The 23,215-nt window shown below is 43.2% G+C and overlaps 1 protein-coding gene across 2 annotated transcripts in view; it reads left to right on the plus strand.

Annotated features, from left to right (window-relative positions):
• Positions 1–23,215, plus strand: part of ctdspla (CTD (carboxy-terminal domain, RNA polymerase II, polypeptide A) small phosphatase-like a) — a 39,838-nt gene that overhangs the window by 10,800 nt on the left and 5,823 nt on the right. The window contains exons 2-4 of one of the 2 annotated variants that reach the window (XM_026179626.2): positions 9,878–10,044; positions 11,269–11,301; positions 15,314–15,415. In XM_026179626.2, the coding sequence (XP_026035411.2) occupies positions 9,878–10,044; positions 11,269–11,301; positions 15,314–15,415 (302 nt within the window). The remainder of the gene's footprint in view (positions 1–9,877; positions 10,045–11,268; positions 11,302–15,313; positions 15,416–23,215) is intronic. The other variant, XM_026179627.2, reaches the window with a different exon arrangement.

The raw sequence follows: 23,215 nt of genomic DNA on the forward strand, positions 1-23,215 counted from the left end.
TGACAGACACAACTGTCAGTCTCAGTTCATCCAGTGCTATCTAACGCCACTCAGCTGTTTGGATCAGCTGAGTGTGTTCGATTCTGCGCGCAGGCATGTAACCAAACACATGTTCGAGTGCAAGCAGATGCTCTTTGGTGTTAATATTGTTATGGAAGCCAATCTGTTGTAATTGTCTCCTTTCTCAGTGGGATTTTTCTCCTGTGTCTGTTTTTAATGAGCAGCAGCGGAGGTTGTTTATAATTCTGTGTTTTCAAGGTTTTTTTTTTTTAGCATCCTTTAACTAGTTTTTGCTCATTGATTTGGATGCTTTAGTCCATGTGTGTTAGCATCCACGACACTAATAGCTGAACTGACTCTTGGTGTATAACATAGTAGTTTTAAAAAGTGTCTTTGAATACAATTATCTGCAGAATACTGAATTGATTTGCTAAAAAAAAAAGAAGAAGAAAAATCTAGTTATAGCTTCTCGTGAGGGAGCATTTGGTGCTGCTAGTCTCTGTTTTAATAAATCTTGAGGTTACACTGTAAATGTCCAGGAATAGGGGAAATGCTTGCACCACCACTGGTGTCTGTTAATTGTCCTGTTAATTTTCTGCCAGTATTTAATGGATTTTTATTGAAGTGTATGGGCATTTCTATCATTGGTAAACAGTAAAATTACATGCATAGTTGAAAGGGAAAAAAAGGAAATAATCCATCCATCCAGCCATCTTCTTCTGCTTATCCGGGGCCGGGTCGCAGGGGCAGCAGCCTAAGCAGAGAAGCCCAGACCTCCCTTTCCTCGGCCACCTCCTCCAGCTTGTCCGGGGGAACACCAAGGTGTTCCCAGGCCAGCCGAGAGATATAATCTCTCCAGCGTGTCCTGGATCTGCTCCGGGCCTCCTCCTGGTGGGACATGTCCCGAGCACCTCACCCAGGAGGCATCCTTGTCAGATGCCCGAACCACCTCAGCTGGCTCCTTTCGATGTGGAGGGAAAAAAATCCTTTGTTTTTAAAAGGGTTCATTAAACTGTATTCTTACAGAATTTTTTTGTTGCTTTCTTCAGTGTATAAAATTATTCACTCCTCTTCCAACTGTTTAATGTTTCATTTCAGTCTTTGCTACCAGTGGCTGAGATCAGATCAGATAAGCGTCACTCAGGTTATTTCACCTGTCATCGCTACGAGTTGCTGAATTTTATTGGTGTCCTATGGTCACCACATTGCTGCTGTCTTCCTTCTTGCGTGTGTCCTTTCAGAGTGTGATAGATATCATTTTCAACAAGTGGTTTGAAACTAGAAGACAAAGTTTTATTTACATTCCGTTGCAGATATGGACATAGACAGCTGGAGATCCGACAGCTGAGTAGTCATTTCTGTTTTACATATTTGAAGTCCACCACCTGGGATGCATCCATAGTTTGATTTCCGCATGGACCCTCACGCTTAATATCCGATGCTGAAATTTGTTACTCAGACTCCAACTCTGAGGGGACCAAAGCAAAAATCAAGGCTTAAGGCTGTTTTCACATGGTTTGTAGTCATACAATGCACATTCAGTCCAATTATTGGTCTGATGTGTCTGAAGTGGGAACAACATATAGAAATAAGAAGGTGCTGTCTTCTGGACTTGTAGATAAAGGATCTGTCCAACTGAGGTCTTGATTCATTCTATGTCTCGTTGCTACGGTTTGTAAACCCAGCCACATCCAAGAATGAGAAGCATGTCCCGCTACAGGAAGACTTTTAGCTCAAACTTGAAGTGTACACCTGGTAGTTGGGTCAGATTGAGATTGGATCACGCCATGGAGTCTGTTTGGAACTGGACCAAAACCACATCCCTCTTGGTGCATTTATTTTGGGCTGCATCTGAGTGTGATTACAGTATTCACATCTGCACCAACGAACCGCACCAAGGGTGAAAATGAACAGAGTTCCCTTTAAAGAACTAACTAGTGTAGCACAGATTTAAAACCCACTTGAGCAGCTATGATATCCTGGCATCTGGCGTAAAACTAACACAACATTTCATAAAAAGATCATCAAACAAACAATCAAACATGGTGGTGGTAGTGTGATGATCTGGGGCTGTTATGCTGCTTTGGGACCTGGATGACTTGTTGTAAATGAACATGTCCTGATCCTCAAGTGCACTTTCGCTACGCAGCAGGACGATGATTAGAAACACATCAGCAAGTCCACCTCAGAATGTCTCAAAAAACAGAAAAATGCTAGAAAACCCTCCAATGTGGCTGAATTAAAACAATTATGCAAAGAAAGGTGGTCCAAAATTCCTCCATAGCGATGCGAACCACTCGTTACCAATCATGGCAAATTCTTGATTGCAGTTCTTGCTGCCAAGAATGGCATGAAAAATTAGGTATAGGGGGCAATTAATTTTTCAAACAGGGCCATGTAGGTTTGAATAACTTTTTCTAAAAAAAAAAAAATTCATTTAAAAACTGCTTTTTAATTTGACTCGGGTTATCTTTGGCTAATATTAATATTGTGGACAGATTTGCCCAAACTGACAACAGTAGTAGTTTTATGTTAACATTAATTTTAATATCTTTGGGTTTTGTCACACATAGCACGATAGCTTGTGATTTCGGAAATTGTAAGTATTTCCCTCCTTCGTTCAAATCCTAGTTGTAGATATAGCACATTGCTGCAGGGATTCCTTCCACACTTACTGTGCGCAACAAGGAATCCCCCCTTTCTGTTCTGGTAGTGGTAGCATGGGACAGAAACAGCTTCTTCACATGATTCTGAAAGCTGTTTGCTGAAGCAATTAGATCCCAAGCTGCAGGCGAATAGTGGATTACCTATTGGTGTACGTGTTTGTGTGAGAGCCCCGTTCTTCAGTCTGGCTGCAGGTGAATAAGGATTTTATCTGAGCTTTAAACAGCTTCTAATGAAAACACCCCACTCTCAAAAATCTCAGTGAGGGGTGGCAGCAGATAATCTGTGAAATTACGCCCTGTTCCCTGAAGGAATAGCAGGATTTTAGCATGTGATATTTGTTGTCAACTTGTGTCACATTTCACCATCTGAAAGCTTTTGTTCAGTTATACAGAACAGAAGACACGTTGAAGTCTTCCTATTTGTTGATTGTCTGTGAACTAGCTGAGTGTACTATTTAAATCCGACCTCTTTTCCATCTAAATTATTAAAGCACCACATTCACATGCACTGTTCTCACGTTTACCATCATACCCCCAGGTACTGTACACTTTACCCGCCTGGCTGCTTAGCTAAGTGTTACTGGAGTGCCGTCAAAGCATGTCGCAAAGGCACTACTAATATCACTATAATGGTATGTAATCCTTCTCACTAATAAAAGTGCTCTTTTGATTGGCCGAAGGTTGTCCTGCACTCAAGTTGTCTAAGTTACATAATTTGTTTTGTTAGCAGCCAGTAGTTTGCCTAAATTTGGATGGTAAGCCTTCAGCTGCAGATAGGATTTGGATTTAAGGGCTAGAATGCTCCATTTACTCAGTCAAACAGGATAACCGAAGGACCTGAGAGTGTGGAGGCTTTTAAACTGTTTGGGAAAAACGGACAATAAAATTCAAATAGCGAGTAATATAAAAACTCTAAACTGCTTTGCTGCTAAATATAAATACTTATGTTTCTATAAGTGTTTATTATACATAAAATGAAAATGATCAACTAACTAGCAAAGCTTTGTCTTAGGGCTCAGCTTCCAATCCAAAACTGCTGTTCAGTGTAGCTGTTTTTGATGGCTTGCAGCTGATCTTGTGATCCTTTCTCCCCATTTTTCCTTCACCTGAGGTATATGCTTTGCCTTTACTTGGAATGCCATCCTTTTCCATGGCAAAACCGTGGATTTAAGACTTAAAAGTGCTGATCCACAAGCCAATTAAGCATTCATACTTAATTGCACATTGTTCCTTTATATGCTGGTGAGAAAAGAACATCGTCTGCAAAAGGAAGCACGATTGAACGTAATGGCGTGACATCATCAGGGTGAGGGGTTTAATTCCACAATGAAAAGAACTTGGCTCTTTGGCAATGAGAAGAGGCAGTTTAAGTGGCTCCTGTTAAAGATGTCCTTGGGGCAGCGCCAGCTGGAGGTTTACCTGGCATGATGAACTGAGACAAAATCTTGAGGTTGACTCATGACCCACTGGAATGATCATACATACCTGCTGGCTTGGGTTTGATCGCCAAAGATGAGCTGAGAGCTGCGAGGATCTATCACAAATGGGCTTCTCTGTCACCTTTTAAAAAGTACTATGAGAAGAGGAAGATACTAAAAAGACAACAAAAACTACATTGTTGTAGCAGTGCTCCCTTGTTATAACAATTAACACTGTGAGTAAATTGTTAACTAATAAAAATAATGGCCAAAAGCATGTATCATAAACAAAAATAAACCTTGAATTGTCTGCCTCTCTGGGCAGTTTCACCCAGAGGGAGATGGATCAAGAGTGATGGACATCCTAATATAATACTATAAGACCTTATGTGGCATTTTTTGTGCCTTTAAAGGAACAGCAAAAGAGGCCAACTCAAAAGTCTCAAGGTAAGGCAGAGATCACAATCCCTCTTGGAGCCTGGAATTATTCCACACTGTGGGTCACAGGGTGATTATCTCTTCCTGTCAAGAATGCTGAGAATTTCCTGCATCCCCCTCACCACCTCCTCTTCCGGCCGTGTTAGTGGTTGTGCCTGAACATGTGGCAGAGAGCTCGGGCCTGGCCGTCTCTGTTTGAGTAGCGTGCTTTTTGCTACTGTTACCTAACATTCAGCTGGAGCTTTAACATAAGCACTGAATTGAAGAGCCGTTTACGCAGTTCTCAGATCAAGCAGGGATGCTGAATCGGTTGAAGCGTATTCAGCAGGGCAAATAATGTGCACCTGCACACATTATTATAAGAGGCTACAGACATGGCCTGATATTGCTCTCTGTTCTTTGAGCTTTGTGTTGGAAAAGGACACTTTCATGCATCACCTTTTACCCTAGATTATGTATCTGTTGCTAACTAAGCCACATACTGCTGAAGTGCTAACTAATTATTATACAGTGGGGCAAAAAAGTATTTAGTCAGCCACCGATTGTGCAAGTTCCCCCACTTAAAATGATGACACAGGTCAGTAATTTGCACCAGAGGTACACTTCAACTGTGAGAGACAGAATGTGAAAAAAAAAATCCATGAATTCACATGGTAGGATTTGTAAAGAATTTATTCGTAAATTAGGGTGGAAAATAAGTATTTGGTCACCTCAAACAAGGAAAATCTCTGGCTCTCACAGACCTGTAACGTCTTCTGTAAGAAGCTTTTCTGTCCCCCACTCGTTACCTGTATGAATGGCACCTGTTTGAACTCATCATCTGTAAAAAAGACACCTGTCCACAGCCTCAAACAGTCAGACTCCAAACTCCGCCATGGCCAAGACCAAAGAGCTTTCGAAGGACACCAGGAAAAGTATTGTAAACCTGCACCAGACTGGGAAGAGTGAATCTACAATAGGCAAGCAGCTTGGTGTGAAAAAATCAACTGTGGGAGCAATCATCAGAAAATGGAAGACATACAAGACCACTGATAATCTCCCTCGATCTGGGGCTGCACGCAAGATCTCATCCCGTGGGGTCAAAATGATCATGAGAACGGTGAGCAAAGATCCCAGAACCACACGGGGGGACCTGGTGAATGACCTGCAGAGAGCTGGGACCAAAGTAACAAAGGTCACCATCAGTAACACACTACAACGGCAGGGAATCAAATCCCGCAGTGCCAGACGTGTTCCGCTGCTGAAGCCAGTGCATGTCCAGGCCCGTCTGAAGTTTGCCAGAGAGCACATGGATGATACAGCAGAGGATTGGGAGAATGTCATGTGGTCAGATGAAACCAAAGTAGAACTTTTTGGTATAAACTCAACTCGTCGTGTTTGGAGGAAGAAGAATACTGAGTTGCATCCCAAGAACACCATACCTACTGTGAAGCATGGGGGTGGAAACATCATGCTATGGGGCTGTTTTTCTGCCAAGGGGACAGGACGACTGATCCGTGTTAAGGACAGAATGAATGGGGCCATGTATCGTGAGATTTTGAGCCAAAACCTCCTTCCATCAGTGAGAACTTTGAAGATGAATCGAGGCTGGGTCTTCCAACATGACAATGATCCAAAAAACACCGCCCGGGCAACAAAGGAGTGGCTCCGTAAGAAGCATTTGAAAGTCCTGGAGTGGCCTAGCCAGTCTCCAGACCTCAACCCCATAGAAAATCTGTGGCGGGAGTTGAAAGTCCGTGTTGCTCGGCGACAGCCCCAAAACATCACTGCTCTCGAGAAGATCTGCATGGAGGAATGGGCCAAAATACCAGCTACTGTGTGTGCAAACCTGGTAAAGACCTATAGTAAACGTTTGACCGCTGTTATTGCCAAGAAAGGTTATGTTACAAAGTATTGAGTTGTATTTTTGTTATTGACCAAATACTTATTTTCCACCCTGATTTACGAATAAATTCTTTACAAATCCTACCATGTGGATTCATGGATTTTTTTTTTCACATTCTGTCTCTCACAGTTGAAGTGTACCTCTGGTGCAAATTACTGACCTGTGTCATCATTTTAGGTGGGGGAACTTGCACAATCGGTGGCTGACTAAATACTTTTTTGCCCCACTGTAAACGTAGAGCCTTCGTTCAAGTCTATCCGCCTCTGTTTTTAATGGCAAGTGCTGCCCTTTAACCTTTCTCTGTTATTCCCAGAGCTGACGAAAGTTGCATTACTATGCAAGGCGGGCTGACTCCACATTCCTCAGCAAGGACACTGATAGAAACGTTTCTGTGTGCCTCAGTGTGTGAAGTATGCTATTTGTTGATCACTGTGTACTTGGCTCTCTGCCTAAACATGTGAACATATGCTACATGCATGCACGAATGTGTGTGTACAGTATGTGTGTTTGCTCAGGCTCCAGCAGCAGTCAACTCTCAGCTATGTTGTTTGTGTCCAAGGCAGAAAGGAAAGCTCTGTTTGTGTAGGGTGGTGGTGCAGGAGGAGGTGGAGTAAGAATCAGACCCAAGTGTAGGCTGTTTCACCACAGTAACTCTCTCTCCACCCATTCTACGCCCTTCTCTCCCTCTGCGTTCTCTCCCTCGTGCACTCCCACCTGCTTTTTCAGGAGGCCGACTGGGGCACCAGAACGGGGCGGGAAAATGTAGACGGCCTCAAAATGGAGGAGCGGAGAATTACACGAAGGCGTTTGGGGCCAACTTAATAAAGAGGGGAGGTGATTGAATGTCTCAAATGGGACATATCAAAAGATATGATCACAGAGTTGACGTTTTTATGTTTTTAATACGGTTTTCTGCAACCGCCATAGGTTTGTTCAATTTTAAAACATATCTGTCCTGGAGATTTCTCCCTATGTCACAAAATAACGAAAGCAAATGGAATTTATATTGTGGTGCGTGAAGAATGACATTTTCCAGAAACGCTAACCTTGTTACTTCAGGCATTACTTTGTCTGTGAATTATCCAGAGTGACACGGTTTAGGAACAAGATGCTGCTGTCATTTTTCACCTGAGTCATTGATAAAGTCATTAACAAAGTAAAGGCTAACAAGTGTTTCGCTTTCTGATTAAGTAATTATAGGTGTTATAGTGTTTCTGCACTAGAAGTTCAAGTCAAAAAGTCAATCTGGCCAAGTGATTTCCCCCGTGTGATGAAACTCTCCGCAAATGAATCTGTGGATGGCAAAAGCCTGCTAAGCCCCAAAAGGGGGATTTAGCTGTTTTTAGCTTGCAAGTTTAGCACATCCAGCATTGCTTGGATGCATTCAGGAACCAATTTGCAACTCTTCACAGCAATAGATAAATTGAAGTAAAGACAAACAAATACTGTCAGTCAGCATGGAGAGGAATGCTAGAATATGTGTTTGCTAAATCAATAGCACAGCATCAACAAACAGTTTGGTGGCTCTTGGGACACCAGTGTTCCTCCTTGGGATTATGGCTCACAAGGACACAGTTAGCATTTAGTTTCTTATGGAGCTTATACTATGGAGCTTATACTATGCGTTTAATTCCACCAAGCTACGTATATGACTTTATGTGGACTGTTTGTGTATGCATATGTGATTGGTGACCTTTATCTACTGAGGTTAATGCTTTCAGCGAGTGCAGTGGGTCTTTCCTATAATCAAATGAATTCCCGTTGTGCTTCAAACAGTAATGCGCTGTCTCTGTACCAGAGTGTATTTACTTTTATATCCGCAAAGAGAAATATAGAATGTCAGCCGACAGACTTTAAACTGTGGATCATGTCTGCATGGGCAAAACATCTCCTTCAGTATCCACGCGGGTTTTAGTAACACAGCAGGTCGCCTTTCTTTTCCAACCATATAGTTGTGTTTGTTTACTGAAGTGCTGCTTCTCTGGAACATCTATCAGAATAGAGGAAGAGCCACACCGAGCTTTGGACTACAAAGATGACGAAAACAAAGAAGACGAACTGCCCACAGCCTGTCAGATCCAGTCTGAGCAACCCGAGGATAGTTCCAGGCGTCTGTCTGAAGGCTCTCAGAACAGGAGCAAGCTGCAAACAGCCCAAGCATGCATGGCTAACTGTGCTGCCTGTGTCACACGGCTGTATGAACACGTTAACAAAACAGTAGCAAACAGGGACACTGTTGGATGCCTTGAAAACAGTGATTTCAGCTAAAGCCAGCCTGTGGACGCTTTGAAGACTTGAACAGATTTGGGATTTCCAAGTCCGAGAAATCACCTTTAAAGCAATTAAGCTGGCAGAACGTCTGCTTCGGGAACACCTTGTGATAATTGCACTGTCAGAATTTAGCCATTGTAGTACCGCTGCTCAGATTTCTATTTTTATGCTCTAATCCTCACTAGCAGAAAATGTAAAAAAAGAACATTAATAGAGGCCTTAAAGACTATTCAAGACTGCTTGTTTCTGTTCTGTCGGTGTGAAAGTAGGCCATGGGCTTCAGAGACTGAAGGAGAAATGATGTAACTAGGGACATACATGTGTATGTTGTTTTCTCCCAGGAGCCTCTGATCAACCCTTCTTGGCAAACACATAAATTTTACTTAATTCTTGTCAAATAACAGAAATTATCTAAGATCTATCTTTCTAGACAGTACACTTTAATCTATGTCTTGACCTCTCTTCTTCTCCTGATGTTAATTAACTGGACTACCTTCCCCAGAGGGCTCTCTCAGACGGGCTATTTTTATCCCAGTGCTCTGTATTGCATGAACTGATGCCTCACTATGTGGTACATCTCAGCTCCTTTTGTCACCATAATGCAGTTATGCACGTGAAACACAGTCCAGCCCCAACGCAGAGGATCGCTCTGTTGTTTCTACTTCAGACATTCGAACAGCAGCATTTGATACACTGAGAGGAGGAAATGTTGAAAAGTCTAAAAGCTGTAGGTGTTTTCTCATGTTTGTATTTTGATGTTGACACCGTTTTTGAAAATGGTAAACCAAGTTCTATCGCTCATTTGGTCAGAGGCACGGATCACTCAGGTTGTTTAGTATAATAGGGATAGATGGTGGGCAGTGTGTCACACTTCTTTACAATGAGCCACTTTAGCTGTTTCCCACTAATTTCAATCAACGCTAAGCAAACCGTCTGCGAGCTATAACTTCCTACTCTCTGCTTTCCAAAGTCAAACGCCATCCATTTATCTCTCCATATCCTTAACTGCTTAAGTATATGAGTTGCAAGTAGGCTTGGAGTCTATCTTGCATGATGATGAGCAAGAGATAAGGTGCACCGGGGATTGGTCGCCAGTCTCCAAAGTCATATTAGTAGCGATTTCAGTGCAGGTCTTTAAGGTAAAAGAATATCATGTAACCGCTCTCCTCTCTTACCCCTTTGGCTTTTATTTCTTTCAGTCTCCCAGTCCAACAGCAGCCTAAAGAAGCATCGGAGCCGGAGCATTTTCAGCCCCTTCTTCTGCTGCTTCCGCAACTACAATGACTACCACGTGGAGCCACCACCTGCCAACAACAAGACACTTTCTCTGCCCCCGCCCCCAGAGGAGAACGGCAGTCCTCCCAAGGTAAAGCTCATTTATCTCTCCTGTCAGAGTTGGCCGCAATCCAGATTCCATACCACTTACATCTTACGTGTCCAAACACAAGAATTAGTTCATATTTTATGACTGAAGTGCTAGTTCGACTGGAGTTCCAGTAACAAGTAACATTTGTTTGGTTTTGTTACAGAGACCTTGTTAGGGTTTGCCTTTTCCTGCAGAGGGCTGAGGCGCACTCAGCCTCGCTGAGCTCCCTCAAATTTTTCCAGCTGCTTCAAACCCGTTGAACCCAGAGGTTGTTTACCATCCACTGCTTGAAAAATACGGGCTCACTTCCCATCTTGCATTCTTCGATATCTGCCTACGCACACAACTGCACACAAAATAACACACTGAGCACGCCGAGAAGCTCCAAAAAAAGACGCGCACTGGCTCTTTCTCGCGCACGAACCCACTACAACGCATGTACGGACACACACAAACACACATATGCACTCGAAAAACCCTCCTGCTTCTCTAATCCCCATAAAGTGGGCCTTGTGTGTTGGGGGGTGATGGATTGCTTGGCACCCATGCCTCCCCCTCTCCTCACTACACTCTGACCAGTGTAGTGAGGATGTGTGAAGAGAACGTTCTGGCTGTGGAAAAGACGCCAAACCCTGAAGCTCCTCTACAAACACAGTGTTCTGCTGCCAAGGCAGGTACACGGGGCTAAAAATGGAGCAGACGTATCACATTTCCACTCCTGTTTACCTGTAAATGTCTCTCATTCAGGGGAGGAATGTGTGGCCCTTTACAGGCACTATACATGTGGTCAGTAATGACCCGCTCTGGACCTCCTCTTAACAAATGAGTTCCCGTTAATTTAGAGTGAACCGAGCGAACCTCGCCATAAAAAGCCTTGTTATAGTACGCGGCTGATTTTTGAGCTGGGTCCGTGCCCACAGTCCCTCCCAACAGTGTACTGTTGCTGGATTTCTGGCCAGCCGTATTTGTTACTATGGCAGCTGTGTTTGTTTTTGACTGAGTTGTTCTCACTTTCCTCTCACCATGTGTACTACACATCCCTTCCCTCTGTCTCTCAGGCTTGCTTTCTCCCCGTCCCATTTGCTGATTGGAATATTGACGTTGTCGATTTCTTTTTCACGGTTTTTCTTTCGCTTCCCTCTTTCTCCCCCTCCCCCCTTGTTTTTCCACCCTGTCTCCCTTAATCTCTTTCTCTTTTTCTCTCTCTTTGCTTGTTTTCTCCAGTGTGACCAGGTCCAGGTCATCCCCATACCCAGTGTATGTATTATTATCTTTTGTTTTTCATCATCTTGCTCCAGCTCGCTAACCTCCTCCCTCTGCTTGCTGTGCCTCATCATTCTTGCTGCATGCAGCTGTTGACACGGAGGTGATTTTTCTTTGCTGTCAGATGAAATTTTGCACTGTCCCCTCTCGCATGATCATGTGGCTTTCAAGGCTTTCCTTTGTGCTGCTTTGTCTCCACTCACAGGACTGATAGAAAGAAACAATTCAGTTCCATCTGCTGTCACATGATTTATGTGTGGCTTTGTTGTCTTTTCCATCTCTACCCTGCGTCTCCAACTATTGAAAGAGAAGAACATGAGAGCGATTTTTCTCCGTAGATCAGATCGCAGCTCCAGTTTTGGGTAAATAAGTGGACAGACCTGATTGAATTAGGCGTTCGTCTTCATAAAAAAAAACTGTTTTATTGGGATTATGCAATCAATGTTAGTCCATTGAAGGGGGGCTTGGTTTCAGCGACTTGTGCTTCATCTGATGTTCACCAGAAAAGGGGAATCATCTGATCCCTGCTTTGTTTGTGCTGAAACGGCAATTCATTTAGCTATTTTGGAATCTATGCGGTGCCTGTGGTTCACTGTAATTTAGGATATTCACACTCACAGCATCCCATATCGCAGCCAAGCTTTAAACTACACCACCCAGCAGACACCTCCCTGCAATAACAGGAAATGCATGCGGCGGTGAGGTCTGCTCTTTGTCTTGACGGGTAGGTCCAAACAGACGGCTTTAAGATCTGCGTCTGAACTGGACGGGTCACAGCTGCGTCGATTGTTGTTGTAACACAGTGTTAAAAGAAGAGACAAAATATTAAAACACGGCAAATATCACAGTAGCAAGCAGAGTCCCAATAACACATTTAAAATGAAGAATTTTTAAATTCTAGCTCCAAAAGCTCATCAGAAATACAGAAAGATGTCAAAAATAACAAACTTTAATTTCAGGTTAATCTTCCCTGATCAGAAAACATCCAATTTAGACTAACTTGAAATGTTTATAACAATATAAACAAAGTATGGAGACATTTCTTATTAAATCTTTTTACCTCAAGATTCTAATAATTTATTTTAGAGCTTTATAAATAAATAATTAAAAAATAAAACATCTAAAACAATAAGACACGTATCACTTGCAGTACTTTGCAAAAGTCTTGCGTCACCTCTCATTTCTTTATAATTTGCTTTTAAGGAGACCGGCTCTTTGTTAAAGTGATCTTGAGCAATAGTTCACAGCTTTTTCACTCACTTTTTACTCCGGTCCTCGTGTCTCACTATTTCAGAGGAATATCTTTTTCTTAATCCACTTAACACTAATCATTCAAGCATAAAAAAACACACCTAACTCAAAGGACGCGTCGGTGTTGTTTCTACACATAACAGACAACTTAGCAACGAGTCGATTTTAAATTGGACCTTTAGGCAACTTCTTATTAGCATCCTGTTGCAAAAGCACAATTTATTTCCATTTCTTTAGCTGAGCCCAAGAAAAATCCCAAAGATAACACAGTCTGCCAGGCATAAAAAAGAGCTATTAGCTAAAAACTTGGCATAATCGGTATGATGTGCAGCCTGTCCTTGATAAAAATTTAAGGAAACTGGCCAAGTGGAGGACAAAAAAAGAAGTGACAGGACTAAGAAAAAAAAACTATCTACAGCAGGTGAATCTGAAAGTCATGTTCTTAAAAAGCAGGAAAAAACTGAGCAAAGACAGGACTTGATAGAGTCGATTCATCTACCGTTCACGGTGGAGGCTCTGTCATAGTTTGGGGCTGTTTGGGATCTTGTCAAAGTTGATGAAATCAGAAAAGCACCATTAGATTTTAATCCATCATGGCTTAATTTATGAGCATGATGATGATCCCAAACATACTGCCAACGTGGTAAAAGCATACCTGGACAGAAAAACACGGACTGACATCAGTCATGGACGGGCCTCCCCAGACCTCAACATTATTGAAGCAGTGTCAGATCATTTTGACAGAGAACTCAACGAAAGCCGGCCAACATCCAAAGAAGAGCTTTGAATGTCCTTCAAGAAGCCCAGAGAACTATTCCTGAAGCTTGTGGCTCAAGACTTTTGTGTGTAGCACAAATGCAAATGTTTTGGTTACTTGGCCAATTCTTGTTATTATCTCAAGTGTTGTTCTCTTACATTTATTCAGTCAGCCCGTTCTCACTCCGACCCATAATGTACTGATGATTTGTCACGTCCCGAGGCGCTCCATGGGAACACGAAAGGTGATCTTCCGCATTCCTATGCTACGCGCCGGATTGTGGATGAAATCGAATAGAATGACGTTCACGCGGTAACACGCGTTCCAGTATTCCAGCCCTAACCTTATCCCTAATGTTAACCACCACCATAATCATGTTAGATAGTGTTTTCCAAAGCGGTTTAAGTAAAATAAACATACGTGTGTAGATTCATTCCAAACGGTTCTCATGTTTTCTAATGTTTCCGAACTCGTAATATTGAGACGTGTTGGGTGGCCGAAAGCATAATATACCGACGATTTGTCACCTAGCGTAAAATGTTACGCTTTGGGAGCGAGAACGTGTTGATTCAGTAGCAGTAGTATAGACATTTGCTTCTCCTCTCTATATGCTCTAATAATAAAGTAGAATTTCTGTTGCAAGGGATTGCATGTACATGTTCTGTGGGTTCCTTGAAGACAAACTAGGACATGTTGGAATTTTCATTTCCTCATAAATCCAAAGAGGATAAATTTGTTTATTTGATCTGTTGCTTCCAGCTGATCAACTATTTTCAATCAGTTAGCACATTTAACAAGTCTGTGAGAGCGCTCCCCGGCTGTGCCTTTGGGAGCACGGTTATTTTAACTGCTGGTGAGAATGTCAAGGTCCCAGTAAGCCTTTCTTTCTTTGTTCAACCTGCATGTGTAAATCACATTCATCACGCCCTGACAGGATGCCATTCAGTGCCCTTGCTCAAAAAGAATGCTTCCTGTGATACATCAGCATGCAGTCCTGCCATTAGGCACTATAATTCAGTCATGGTGGACCAAAAAACACACACAGAAGTACACATACATGCATATGTATTTAAGGCTGGCAGAGTCGTTGATCCCAGCCTCTATGTGTGTGGATGAACGTGTAAATGCTGGTGCACGATCTGTATGTGTGTGTGTGTGGTTTGAGTGTGTGCCCCCCCATGGCCGGACCATCTGCCCCGTGCCTGCCTGTAACCTCAGGCTCACCTCGTAGAGGACAATAGTGTCCCACCCGATCATAAAGACAGCACAGTCACCAGAACTCTGTCATCATGAGGTAACACAGAAAATATCAGCGCCGAGGAGAGTCCAGCAAGAAAAGCAGGCATGTCACTTTGAATATTATCATCTGAAGAAATAGCTCCTAAATTCACATACGATGGCATTTAATTGGACATCAAGTATAATGTCAGGAAAAAACTGCTCCCTGTTGATGCTCTTAACACATTCTGGGGATAGTCTGGAAATAAGCACTGGTGATGTAGAAATCAGGGTCGAGCAGAGATAATTGGAGCTCTTTTTTCCTTATGTAGGATAGTCAGATGAGCTCATATAATTTGGCCAAATCATACAGCTTGTGGCTACACACTAAATCCCTTTTCCTCTCTGTGCATCGACGATTTTCTAAGCAGTTTCAAGACTTCTTGTTAAAAAACTTTAAGTGAAATCTATATGACTTTGTGATTTTCGCATACTTTTAATAATGTAACATCTGCAATCAGAGAAGAAGCATTCCATGTTATCAAAGTGCTGATATATCTCTGAGCAGAAGCTTAGGGACACCCGCCTGCAGGTCATTAATCCTGAGAAGTGTTTCTTGAGTGTCACCCAAAACACCCGAAGTGATCTTATCCAACACTCTGACTGAGCCACCAACACACCGTCAGTGTGTGTGTGTGTGCGTGTGTGGCCGCCTGTTCCCGATAATGCACTTCTCTATATGCTTACCATTAAGTATGCATGTGTGTGTTTTCTCTGCAGCCTCCAGCCAAGTTCCTCCTGCCAGAGGTCAGCATAGCAGACTATGGCAAGAACTGCGTAGTGATCGATTTGGACGAAACCCTTGTACACAGCTCCTTCAAGGTACGGCACCTCCCTACATGACCTCAAACACACTGCACTTTGAAATACGTCGACGCTGCGTTTTGTTTTTCCTCATGCTGTTGCTGTGCAGCCACAGTTGGATTAAACAGAAATAGGTCCTGAAAAATGACTCTACTGAATACGGTCTGAGGACAAATAGCATGAGCCCTGTTAGCATCACTGAGCTACACATAATCGCATGAATCTATGTCCTTCAGAGTATAAAGGGTTCTTAATACCCGTTCGAACAGGTGAGAACGAGAAAGAGCAAGAACAGCTATCTGACTGAGAAGACCTGGAAGACTGATTTTCTCATCAAGTTTCTATCCATGCATCCATTGCAAACTGGGTTTCAAGGCAGGTGAAGCATCAAGCGATCCATAAGAGAAAACAGCACAGCACAGCACACCATTGATGCACAGCATCCACATCAGTGGCCAGTTTATGCTTCTCAATTAATGTAACGTGTCTTTAGTCAGTTGGAGGAAATTCACATGGCAAACAGGAAAAACCAACGAGTTCAAACACAGAATCTTCTTTGTGGTGCTTAATATTAATTAATTAATGAATCATCAAATATCGGTATCGGTCTTCAAAATATATATCAGCCTACCGCTGCACCGCTGGGTTGCCCAACAGTTACACATGATCATACCACATCCACGTCTAATGGTTTTTTGTCATCTAATTTCATTATGATAATTAAAATAATTTGATCTCTCAAACCATAAATAATTCAAGCCAAGTTTCAAACTTAAAATTCATGACATTTGGATATTTGTGGTTTTCATTAGACTGCAATTTGTATGTAGCTTAATTGGTGCCAGCCCTGCTTTTGTTTTCAGTAGTGAGCAGTACTACTTAGAGGCTGAAAATATGCTTAAAATGCTCCATCTGTATATGTAATGGCACATATGTACAGCTATTTTTCACTCACAAACATGTTATAGTGCCTTTTTCAGCCTGCTGCAGGCACTTAAAGGGAAAGCCCAGTATAGTAGGCACTAGTACACTATCCTTGTAAATGGCTCTTGTCTCTCACCATCAAAAGCTCCCTCTACTGACACACCTGGCACACCTAGTGACCCATTTGAGCACAGCTCTGCCCCGGCTTCAACTGATCTCGTTATGCCTGTGAGTACTACCTGCGCTTGAGTGCTTTTGCGGTCAGTGTCGGCGAGCTACGCAACAAAATAGCTCAAAGTAAAGTTGAAGTAGAAGTTTTATGTTCCACTTAAGTGGAACTCCTTTTAATTAAAATGATTGTAGAGAAGAAAAAAAACTTTGAGTACATTGACTCGATTGCTTTGGACTGTAAAAGGACGAAAGGCACACAAACATTGAAGCGGACACACCCATCAGAATCACATGCCAGCAGGTCAGGGCCACACACTCACACACTCACACACAATCATACAGGCTCACCCACACACTAGGGTGTGTCCAATGCAGTGTACTCTTGGTTTGAATGGCTGTGGAATGGACTGTGCAGAAATCCTGGATCTAATACACTGCAGGCCAAAACGAGCCCAAAATTATTCTTTTTTTCCTTTTGATGAAACTCACACACCAGATACCCAGTCCATCAAAATTCATTTAGTTCACAGATCAGTGTGCGGTATGAAATGGATTCACAATGCATTAAATGGAAATACGTTGAGAGAGGAAGAGAGGGAGACAGAAAGTGGCACAACGCAGCATTTTCAGTTCCTTTCAGAAGCATAGCAGGATTTCCTGTAGCTTTCCCGTTTCAAGGTGATTTTGATGTCAAATATTAAGCATTTTCTTTCCAAAGAAAATACATGCTTTCACTGGAAATTACACAATTATAGCAGAATAACAACAACTGACAAGGGATAGAGACGCTGCACAGATGGACGTAGACTAAAAAAGAAACGTTACATAACACATCACATACTCTTGCTTTTATCCTGCATATTATGGATGGGGAGATAAATCCTGAGCCCTCTCTGAGATTAGCTGCTGTGTGTGTGTTAGATGTGCACAAGTAGCTGAAATGAATGAAGACTGATCGGCATGCTGTACACTGTAGTAATTTGAACAGCGTGCATTTGCAAAGCACTTGTCAAAAGATGTCTTGCTCAACATCTGAGCATTAAAATTCCACAACAGCCTTTTCCTCTCTTGGGATCGATTTCCCTGATATTTTTGGGACCTGGCTGCAGGGATGCAGTCCCGTCCAGCTACAATGGTATTAGTGAGATGGTAAATGGCCTGTATTTTATATAGCGCTTTACTAGTCCCTAAGGACCCCAAAGCGCTTTACATATCCAGTCATCCACCCATTCACACACTGGTGATGGCAAGCTACATTGTAGCCACAGCCACCCTGGGGCGCACTGACAGAGGCGAGGCTGCCTGACACTGGCGCCACCGGGCCCTCTGACCACCACCAGTAGGCAACGGGTGAAGTGTCTTGCCCAAGGACACAACGACCGAGACTGTCCAAGCCGGGGCTCGAACCGGCAACCTTCCGATTACAAGGCGACCTCCCAACTCTTGAGCCACGATCAACACCCGCACTTGGTGTCGCAGTCCATCTTAAAGATGTTGGATGGGGTTTAAGTCAGCACTCTGTGCAGGACATTGCAGTTCATCTGATTTATGTACTGAGAAATGGCATTGTCCGGTTAAACTGGGTCTCATCCCTGAAGCAGAAGGGCGAAAAAGTGCCAAAAACATGGTCAAGTTAAGAACTTTGGCCATGCAACATGCAAAATAATCATAAGTTGCTTCCCTAACAGTCTTTTAATACAACCTTTCTTCTTACCTTACCCAGGGACATCTAACTTCTTTTACTGTACACATATGAATATAACAGGCCAGCTAAAGTTTGAATTAATTGGAATGCTAGCCAATGAGAAAAGGTGTATTTTAAGTAATTTGTGATGTTAGGGTATGCTGTAGAATTACATGGAGATGTTTTTAATTGCACTAATTCTCATGAAGTAAAGGTGCGTAAACTTATGTAGAGCCCTGATTCTGAGCCAGAGTGTGGTCAGCAGGTGAAGCAACCCACGGTTCGGCAGAAATCCATAATTACACAACTGCCCGCATAACGTTTACCTTGGTGGCCCCCCCACATATGTAATCCTGCTGCATTTCCGCATCTCTTGCCGACTCTGATCCGAGTCTGTTACAGAGCAGGGCAATTAGCAGCTGTTGTGTGTTCAGTCTTCAGATGATGGAGTGATTCAGCAGAAGAGCAGTAGGCACAGGAGCAGAGCGAAGTCTGTTTCTGCATCTCTGGCTCCGTCTGTATCGCACTCATCTCTTCCCATTCTCTTTGTGACGGTATGCTGGCATCCTTGTCCTCTTTCCAGCTTGTCACAGTTTTTATTTTTATTTTTTTAGACAGTTTTAGAAGAGCTTCAGTCATTTTTGCCCTCTGGTGTAAACATTAACCAAAGCTAAATATCATAATGCAAAACCGAGGCGTAGAATAAACACTGTTTATCTAGGGAGGCTTTTACTGTTAATTGACTCACTCTGGTGTCAGATAAAGGAAGAAGAAAGCACCTCTGGTTGTCACACTGATCCTATTAGACTCACGTATGGACATTTGGAAGGTCAAAGTGCTGCACTTTGTATTCCTATAGCAAACACCCCCTCTGCTGGATGGTACTGAACTGTATTTTCTAACTGGAGTTTAATGCCAGAATAATCGTAGTAACAACACACATGCATAACAGGAAATTTTACAGGCTTTTTAAAATGTGCATTAGTTGCGAGTACTATACATACAAGTTTTAAATAATTGCTCTGTATCTCACTATATTGTAATTAATTTAAACAAAGAAAATGCAATTAAACGTTTGGGCTTAAATACGGGAATCTTTTGATATGGTTTAACATGGTAGCATTAGCATGTTATATTAGCATGTCTATAAAGCTAAATAGCAAAAAAAAAAATCACGATAACTAGACTAGCTGGTTAAGAATAGATGCTCTCTCATTTTGTCTTATCCTATATGCTAGATTTGGGGAAATAGCTTCTCATGCTCCGGTGCAGTGGCTGAGTTTAATACGTCATTAAAGCTGTAGGTAAACGTAGTTCAATTAAAAGCTAATCTGAGGAAAAAGCAACAACAAATAAACAAGTTGGCTAATTAGCCTAGCTTCGACACTCTTTAGTCTTCAAACAGTGAGGGCAGGATCTGATTTTATCTGCCAAATGTTTTTTTTTTTTTGCGGGGAAGGAAGGAGCTAATTAACATTTTGATTAAAATAGCTTTTGAACTTCAAACGCTTGTTTGTGTAGCCACTGGTATTTGACTCTGTAATGCAGAATTAAGCAATAAATTCGGAAGCAAAGTTGTCGTTCCCAGACATTATCAAAGACCAAGCTTTGGAGATTTCTTTAAAATTGAGCAGTGGAATTTAAATTAAGTGATATGTCTAAATAATCTTCAGTTAGTTTTCTTTCTATACAGCAAACTATTATGGAACGCCAGGACTGCCATAATGAATTAATTAAATACACCATTAAATAATTAATTAAATGTGGCAATAATTAATTAAAATTGGAATTAATTAATTAAATAAATAGTTATGATATATGTAATTAATTAATTATTGACACATTTAATTAATTATTTATGTATTTCACGTTTTAATTAATTATTGACACATTTAATTAATTAATTATTGACATATTTAATTAATTATTTATGTATTTCACATTTTAATTAATTATTGACACATTTAATTAATTATTGACACATTTAATTAATTATTTAATGATATATTTATTTATTTCATTTTGGCAGTCCTGACGCCTGGCTCTCATCATGAAATAATTTTATCTGTCAGCCTCACCCATCAAACTCAGGGGGCGGGGTTAACGCTGATCGAGTCAAAACCATTGCTTTGGCCTGGTGGCCATTGTTTCTAGCACACAACCGGCATGTGGAAGCTAACAGAACTGAGCTTTGAAAAACCCTGTTTGTGTGTTACCAAATACCGTTTTAATATTTTTTTAGCCGAGAATGTAGTGGTTTAATCTTCATGTGTCTGGTCGGTTTGTCAAGATACAGCCTCTTTGCAAAAGTGTTTCGATGATTTCGGAGATGTCGTCCCAGTCTCACGGCAAAGCGTGGGATAGACCCGCTCGCCTCGCAAGCAATCCCACCGACAAAGCGCAGGCCCCGGTACACAGCTGTAGTAACCCCCGCTGACTTCTTTTACTGAGGTTATATTTATCGGTGTTTTATTTCCTGATGTTCTTATGTGTCCTACGTGTTTCAGTCGCCAATTCTGAATTATAACTAACATTAAAAACATGTTTAAGGAGGAGAGAGAGCAAATAAATCTGTTTAACATCTGATCTTTGGGTTTTTGTTCAGTAATCAGCATGACCTGTGTATAAACACATAAAAGAGATAACGTTGGTGTTTCCGTCATGTAGTAACTGCTGGCTTTAACTGTACGAAGGTTGTTCGACACTGTGAAACACATACAGACTTCATGATGTTCGGCTAATATTTTTATTGTGAATATTAATCATGCTGACCTCGCTCTGTACACCACGCAGCGAGGTCAGCATATCCACGATATCCTCAGCTCCATGAGTTAACACAAAGTTTCCCAGCTGACTATCTAACTGCCAACTATTCCAGAGACGTGAAAATATACAGCATAAAGAAAAGTGTAAGAGACTCAGCAGCAGATTAGAATAACAGTTTGTGGCGTGAATAAGACACGGCGGGACCACGGAGCAACGTTCAGAGTCATCTTTATTTACATCTCACCACACCACAACACCCCCAAACCCCTCAGTCCCCGTGTTTTTAACTAGGCGGGCGTGATTAAGGATGCCGTGCAGGTGCGTCCGCCCTCCCTGCACGGCACCGCAGACCACGCCCCACCACATACCCCCATCGCCCGATTGAGGCCGGGGAGCCATCCGGCCGAACCTACTCCCCCACCGCCAGTGGGAGAGGGAATCAGCCCGGACAGCTGGCACCCCCAGGCCCCGGCCAAGCGACGGGGAGGTGCGAGTTCAGGCGGCCGCCCGCGAATCCAGCGGCGCAGGCAAAGCTGGTTCGGAAGTCGGACACGTGACAGGTGCACCCGGCGCGGCCGGCACAAGCGTGAGCCCCAGCTCACAGGTGGCTGGGCAGAGGTATGGCGTGTACAGGCCTCTGGTGGTGGTGAGGCCGGTCTGGCGAGCACGGCGATCTCAAGCGTGGCGCCCGCCTCGCTCGCCAGTTCCACTCGAGCAAGCTCCCCTGGCACTGGGACCTCCAGCTCCTTGCGCGGCTCCTCCGTCACCGCTGTCGCTCCCTGCTGGAGCAGCCCATAGCGCGACTCCTCCGTCACTACTGCTCCCTCCGCCGCCACTCCCGGCTCGAGCAGCCCCTCGTGCAGCTCCTCTTTCTCCAACCGGCGCAGACCCTCGCGCACCTCGTCTGCCGCCTCCGGTTGGAGCGGCTCATCCACCACTCCCGGCAGGAGCAGCCCTTCACCTGGCTGTTCCCCCTCCTCCGGCAGGCGCAGATCCCCGCGCGCCTCGTCTGCCACCTCCGGCTGCTGAGGTGCCTCACGCGGCTCCTCCACCGCTTCACTGTCCTCGGGACACACCTGTGGGGGTGGCGCCCAGGCCCAGAGCAGCGCCGCCAGCTCCCCAATCCTTTCCAGGTGCCGCTCGGACTGGTCCTGCAGCTCTTCCTGCTGGCGACGCACCTCCGCCGCCTGCTCCCGCTGGGCGGCCGCCATTTCGGCCACCCTCTGGGCCAGCTCCTCCATTCCCTGGCTCCGATATGGACCCGCCGTGCTGCCTCCTGGGTTTCGGCACCAATGTGGCGTGAATAAGACACGGCGGGACCACGGAGCAACGTTCAGAGTCATCTTTATTTACATCTCACCACACCACAACACCCCCAAACCCCTCAGTCCCCGTGTTTTTAACTAGGCGGGCGTGATTAAGGATGCCGTGCAGGTGCGTCCGCCCTCCCTGCACGGCACCGCAGACCACGCCCCACCACACAGTTATACATTTAATAAATCACCAAATGAATCCAAGAAACGAGCAAACCTGTTCCGACAATTTGAATTTGTATTCCCTCAGCTGCAGACTCGCTGCTGTTTAAATGTTTGAAAAGGAAGATTAGATATAAAAAACGTCAAACATAGACTCAGTCTGCCTTCACATTTGATATGAGGCCAGCACGTATAGTGGCCTCAGCAGGCTATTACTGAAATACACGTGCTATATCATAAACTATGATATAAACAGGGAGGTCCTATTAACATGTTTAGTTTTAAAGGACACCTTCCTGCCTTTAGTCTCATTCATGAGCAGTATTCGTTTTCTTCTAACATCCAGAAGTCTGCACAATGTGTTTCATAGTTTGTAACAAGCCTTTGACAGGTAAACATAACATGACCGAAAAAGAAAAAAAAAAGAAAAAAAAAGAGAGAGAGAGAGAGAGAGTGTTGACATAAGAAGAGAAAATGCTCTCAATTATGGAGACAGGCAAATGGTTCATTTATGTTTGATGTGTGTTTATTCCTCCCTAAATATCGTCGGTGAAGTTTGCCATGCACGTCAGATTTTCCTGCGCATTTTTATACCTCTGCCAACAGAGAGAGAAAAAAAATCACATTCTAACAGACAGCTGGTGCTTAGAATACAGTTGAATAACTATTAAAAAACAGATGATATTTAGATGATAGTTCAGTCTAACACATGTGCCAGTGAACCATTAAACGTCTGTGAAACTATGCAGTTATGAAACGTAACTTTAACCTCAGCCAAACCGATTTGCTCAGTTGTAA

Source organism: Astatotilapia calliptera, chromosome 9 (genome assembly GCF_964374335.1).
Source record: "Astatotilapia calliptera chromosome 9, fAstCal68.1, whole genome shotgun sequence".
Lineage (NCBI taxonomy): Eukaryota > Metazoa > Chordata > Actinopteri > Cichliformes > Cichlidae > Astatotilapia > Astatotilapia calliptera.